The sequence below is a fragment of the Tetranychus urticae genome, chromosome 1, assembly GCF_039701765.1.
Source record: "Tetranychus urticae isolate SD_2017Ah chromosome 1, NJAU_TeUrti_SD_1.0, whole genome shotgun sequence".
In the NCBI taxonomy this organism is placed as follows: domain Eukaryota; kingdom Metazoa; phylum Arthropoda; class Arachnida; order Trombidiformes; family Tetranychidae; genus Tetranychus; species Tetranychus urticae.
In genome coordinates this window covers 31329998-31336145 of record NC_142958.1, presented here as the reverse complement: position 1 = coordinate 31336145, position 6148 = coordinate 31329998, and the positions used below count along the sequence as shown (strand labels likewise).

Sequence of the window (6148 nt, the reverse complement as noted above, 5' to 3'; positions counted from 1 at the left end):
TTTGGGAAAATCTCAAAAGATCAAAAGATCCTACTTATCCCATTTACGAAGGTGAAGAGTTCCTTCAAAAAGTAGTTGGTTTTGAACCAACTGTTGGTGAACGACCTGATCCCTCAGTCATTCCTCGACCTCATACAATTCAATGGTCATCCGTTCCCTTTTACCTCATTCATGATTCTGAAGAGTGGCTTAACGTAGCAATTGGAATTCCTCCAAGATTTACTCAGAGATTCAAAAAGCCTGTTTCAGCTGATTCTCCTTGGGATTCCCCTCATCCTTATATCCGAATTAATCCTATCAGACGACTTCCTCAAGAAGAAAGAGAAAGATTTATTCAATCTCTTCAAAGTCGATTCCCTTCACTCAAACGCCTCCCTAATGCTGACCCCTTACCTTCTCCATCTATCAAAGCTCCATATCGTCAAAACAAAATAACATATCCAGCTAGTGAATTCAATAGATTAACTATCATTAACATGCCTCCTCTTCGAGCGAGAACTGAAAATCTAATTAGAGAAGCTATGGAAATGTTTCCTACGCCTCATCTTACCTTCGCTATTCATATGGCTTACTGCCGTATCGAAGGATTGTCTCATGATAAATCTAAAATAGGGCCAATACCTCGTCCAATATGGATAGTAATAGTAGATGGATATCGTTCTGTTGTTTTTGAAAGTTTTATTGGTTATGACAATATAACTTATATGGATTCTCATTTTCATGGTATTACCAGAAAAGATTTAAAGAATGCAAGATCCTTCATAAATGTTCGTGATCAAGTTATCACATATCTAGCTACTGCTCACGTTATTATTGGATCTGGCCTGATAAATGCTATGCGCTCCTTAGATCTTACTGATTTCGAGATTGATCAGTTGAAACCAAAGTTTAGAGATGTCACACAATTCTTCTCGCCCTATCGAGAACATCCTGCTTCCTTAGCGCTCATTTCATTTTTGCTGTTCCCTGGATTCACAATTCAAGAAGAACCTCATTCTCCTGCTATTGAGGCTTTTACTTCAATGAACTTGTACCTAGCTTTTTGGCAACAAATAGAAGCTAAAGCTAAAGAGCACAACGGAATCCATCATTCCAATATGTCAAGAACATGTGGAAATGCTAATGTTTCTAAATTACTTCAACTTTACACTAAACGAGTTGAACGAAATGAAGCTCGTTGGCCGAGTGAATGGTCTTACAATTTAAGACATCATGCTCCTGGTTTTGACAAACGTTGTGTTACTCCAGCCTCACAACCAACTTCTTCACAATATGAGAATGCAGCTCCCGAAGATAATCATTCAGTACATTCAGTTGACACTGAAACTTCAACTATCCTCGCTAATGACGATTATTCTTTATCAATTCCTGTCATTGATTTAGAGAAAGAAGAAGCAGATCAAATTGAAAGACCTGAAAGACCTGAACCTGGACAAAAGACTCCAGAATTAACCACAAATGAGTCTTCTCAAGTCATTGGAAATGACAATCAAACTGAACAACCCTCAACAATATCACAACCTCCTTCTCCTCCTTCAATTATTAATCAACCTGAAATTCCTACCGTTCCTACAGTTTCTCAAACAATCAACCCTAACCCTCCTGAAGTTCCTCCTCATCAGTCAGAAAATTCAGAAAATAGAAGTCCTTCTACCACATTTCAGCCGAGAGTCTTAACTATTAAAAATCCTGCTCATAAACCTGTAGCTAGAGAGCCTTTAACTGAAAAGAATCCATCTCAGGAAGAGATAGCTGCATTGATTGAATCATTAAACCGAGGAGATATTCCCTTAGTTGCTCATGTATTAGAAACTCCTGAAAAACCTATCAATAAGACTCCTCCACCTGAAACTTCACAGCCTCAGCCTATCTCCATTCAAACTCAAACTTCTCCTGAAAAGCCTCCTGAACCTGAACCTCTTACAGCTCAACCGACCTCACAAGCCAATCAAACAGATCCTTGCTTTCCTCCACCAGCAATAGATTTACCCAGAGTTTCCGATTCAATTTATTCTGACATTTCATCAACCACCTTAACCGCCTATGAAACCCTTCCAAGAACTTCCTCTTCTTCATCATCTTCATATTTCACAGACAATGCCTCAGTATTCCTAGGAGCTACTCCTTCAAACTCACGATCATCTTCAGTTTCATCTATTGCTTCTAACAGATCAGAAAAGGTTAGAGCCGCTGCCCGTATTACCCATTTTTATCGCCGAATTGCTGAACCAATTCAAATACGTAGTGGATCTGATACTTCATTCCTGACTCAAGCTACATCTCCTGGATATACTTCAACTGGATCGTCAGCTTCATCAAGTCAAGAAAGAAACATTCCTCCATCACAAATAAGAACCGACGTCTTCTATCCACTAAAGCCTTACTCTCCTCCAACACCCTCACATCTCCGGAGAAATCGCCACAGTCGATGAACCCAGTCTCAAAGAGACATCATGGTCTTCATTCCAGGGAAGTGTTGGGTATAATTCTGGTCCCTTTGAAACTGTTCCCTCAACTGTCTCTATTTAATTATTTCATTCAATTTTAACTTCATTTAAACTTTTAAACTTTTCAATTTTAACTTTTCTCAATTTCAAACTTTGTTAAGATTATCTTTCAACTGTCCAATTGAATCTAAATAAGCTTTGCCTTCTCAATTGTGCTTAGCCTAAAATTCTGACCACAATTCCTAAGGTAATCTCGTCTTAAAATTAAGATGCTAAAATTTGGTGCCATTTAGAGAGAGAAGTAAAATTGTCTTTCTTTTTAATAACCATTCACAGGTTAAAACTAACCTCATAGTTAATCCTTTTACAAGAGAAAAGGCTACCCTTATCTTGATGACAAGATAAGACAAGGTTAAAACAATGATTCAACTTTTACTGGTACTGTCACCAGATCGACAAAAGTAGACAGAGAAAGATTTTCACTTTCATTTATTTCCCTCCAAAATTTTGTTCTTTGTTTTAGAGCCACATAAAAGCTCATCTTCTGCCTTCTTCTCTTCACTCTCAGATTTGTCTTCTCAAATTCAATTTCATCCAAATTCCTTGTACTCATAACGTACAGTAAATTCAATTAAACCTTAAATAAAGTTATTCTTAAATCTACAATTCTGTGCTGTCTTTAAGTCACAATGCTTTCTATTTTGAAACAAGTATTCCTAGTCTCTTCGAGATCTTTTTACCATTGTGCTTTTATTACTAAATCCTAAATTCATCTCTATCGAGATCCTCTACTGTGAAGTGCTGAACTTAGAAAGTTATTGGTTGAATGTTCTGGTGATCCTTGAAACGAATCTAAACTTGTTGTGAAAGCGAGTGTTGCAGTCTTCTCAAGCCTACCATCATCATAACCTTTCAATTGAAAGACTGGTTAAATTATTAAGATATTTTCATTTGCTACTTTATTTAGGTTCAACTAAGAGTTTACCAGATTTGGTTAAATCATTGGAAATACTTTGATTCCAGATTTTAATTAAGATTTACTCAATTGACTCAACATTGATTTTTTCCTCTCAATTCTCTAATCTGCTTCTTCTCTCAGTTTTCATCATTATTTCCTATTTTTTCCTTCCATCTCATCTTTTAATATTCTTACTTTGTTGTTTTTTGCTTTAGATTGAAAAAAAAGGTTAAATTTCCTTGATTTAATCTATTTGATTAACTTTGAGCTGAGTTTAGTAATAGGATCAAAGGAAATAAACAAACCCAAAAAGTGGATCAAATGTTGCCTTTTGTTTTGTTGTATTATTATCAAGAAGCCTTTCTGATCAAAGGAAACAAAAAACTATTTATTTATTATTTTTCAGGTGATTTTGAAAGAGGTAAACAATTGATTAACTGGGAATTAACAGTCCATTTATTTCTTGTATCAAGAAATTCAATTTGATGGTTAAGATAAATCTTTTTCTTCTCTCACTAATAAAGGTAAAATGATTAACCAGATTAATATAAATACAAATAGTTGTACTTTTCCAATTGTTTCCAACCGAATCGATATATTAACTTCATCAGTAGCACGTAGGTTGATCAATGAGTTTTGTGGTCAATTTTCTGGTTGCTCATCATCATGTGTAAATCAAGAAAAACGTTGAATATTATCAACGAGCAATAAATGTAAAAATTAACTATTGGTTGATCAAAATTGCTATTAGGAAAATCATTGAAAGTCATTCGCGCGAAAATTAAAGGTTTTTATTAAAAGATTCAGATTATTAGACACTCAATAAACTCTTTGAGTTGAAATTAAATTTTAATATTAATGCATTTGTGATACAATTGATGGTCAATAAAGGTAAAACAAATCATGATTTTGATGAGAATCAAGAAAATCTTTGAAGGTTTATTTTCTTCTACAAAAGTGGAGTCTTGGAACAGTTTATTAAGGTTAATTTAGCTCTCAATGGCCAATAGAAGCATATTGCAATGTGCATTATCTAGAGTTTACAGAATCTTCAGGGTGTATTTATCTGAGATGAGTTTTCATAGCTGCTTAAGGTTCATCTGTGGTGGCTGATGATAATCTTTTCACATAATACTTCAATTGGTCTTAAAAATCCTCAATTGGATTGAAAGGGTGAAAATCAGTTGATGATTAGAGAAGCTTAATGGTTTTTGTGGTGAAATGGAACATTATTCATCACCAAGTGGCGTTTTTTTACTGGTGAGCTTTCTTTTCGATACACATTAAGGTTATTTTTTAAAATTTACTTGTTAAAATTGGACACAATCATACTTTCCTCTTTCATTGTTGATGTAATTTTTGAGTTAAGTTTGGAATGGCAAGATTTATGATTCTCAATTTAGGATAGTATGGTTAGATTGAATTTGATAGTTCAAGATCGCAAATAAAAGATGAACAATCGTTGCGCTGTTGAGTTTTTGTTGAAGCTCACAGCATGATATTCCTGCACTGGTCCTTCTAGAATTTTCTGCCTCTCTCTCATTCTTTCTTTCATTCAGACTTTTACTTCTTCAGTTTATTTATCAAAAATTTATATACAATTTATTTGTTATGATTATTGAAATAAAATGAGATTTTAAATTTTTTAATTCTTGATACTAGCAATATAAGATAATTTGCTTTTGAATTTGCCTCTCAATTTAACCAGTAAGTAACCGGTTAGAGTAACCAGGGTTGCTTGCTTTATCATCTCCTTCAACTATTTAACCGGTTTCCATTAACCAGTGTATCTTTATTTTAAGAGATTGTTTATTTAATAGATTTTAACAATGGGCCTAACTATCAGCTCTATTTTTCAAAGCCTATTCGGGTCTAAGCAAGTCCGAATTTTGATGGTTGGTTTGGATGCTGCTGGTAAAACAACCATTTTATACAAGCTCAAACTTGGTGAAATAGTAACTACAATTCCTACGATAGGTATGTACCTTGTGATTTAGCAATGTGTCATTATGAAGATTTATATCATTTACACATAATTAATTGATATTTTTATTTCTAGGTTTTAATGTGGAGACGGTGGAATATAAAAACATCAGCTTTACTGTTTGGGATGTAGGAGGTCAAGACAAAATTAGACCCTTATGGAGGCATTACTTCCAAAACACTCAAGGCCTTATATTTGTTGTTGACTCAAACGATAGAGAAAGAGTTGGAGAGGCTCGGGAAGAATTGAATCGCATGTTAACTGAAGATGAGCTCAGAGATGCTGTTCTCCTTATATTCGCCAACAAACAGGTATGTGGCTGTTGAAATACATTATTACAGGTGTCATTATCCACCCTTTCTTATCTCTAATCAACTGTTTTCATTTGACTATAATTTCTGATTGCCAACTATTTTTTCCTTATTGTTAACTAACTCATTTATATATTTGTTGATTAATCTAAATCCTAGGACCTTCCTAATGCAATGAATGCCGCTGAGATTACCGATAAACTTGGTTTACATTCCCTCCGAAGTCGCAATTGGTACATTCAAGCAACTTGTGCGACAAGTGGTGATGGTCTTTATGAAGGTCTGGACTGGCTTTCAAATCAATTAAAGGGTCAAAAGTAAACACCTTGTCACCTTTAGTTTCTCAATCCTGATTAATTACAAACTTAAGAGCAATTATAATTAATAAATTTTTTTTAACCATCGTATACACCAAGTTAAATACACCAATTATCTCTTGATGTGGCAA

General features: G+C 34.4%; 1 protein-coding gene across 1 annotated transcript; it reads left to right on the top strand.

Moving 5' to 3' along the window:
* Positions 1-5196: 5196 nt before the first annotated feature.
* Positions 5197-6107, top strand: LOC107361743 (ADP-ribosylation factor 2). The gene is made up of 3 exons (XM_015928619.3): positions 5197-5382; positions 5465-5700; positions 5860-6107. The coding sequence occupies exons 1-3, from the start codon at positions 5235-5237 to the stop codon at positions 6019-6021; spliced, it is 546 nt and encodes a 181-aa protein (XP_015784105.1). The 5' UTR covers positions 5197-5234; the 3' UTR covers positions 6022-6107.
* Positions 6108-6148: the final 41 nt, after the last annotated feature.

Coding starts and splice junctions, on each gene's coding strand:
- LOC107361743 (XM_015928619.3), top strand. CDS start 5,235: ATGGGCCTAACTATCAGCTCTATTTTTCAAAGCCTATTCGGGTCTAAG. Junction 5,383..5,464: donor AACTACAATTCCTACGATAG/GTATGTACCTTG, acceptor TTTTATTTCTAG/GTTTTAATGTGGAGACGGTG. Junction 5,701..5,859: donor TTATATTCGCCAACAAACAG/GTATGTGGCTGT, acceptor TCTAAATCCTAG/GACCTTCCTAATGCAATGAA.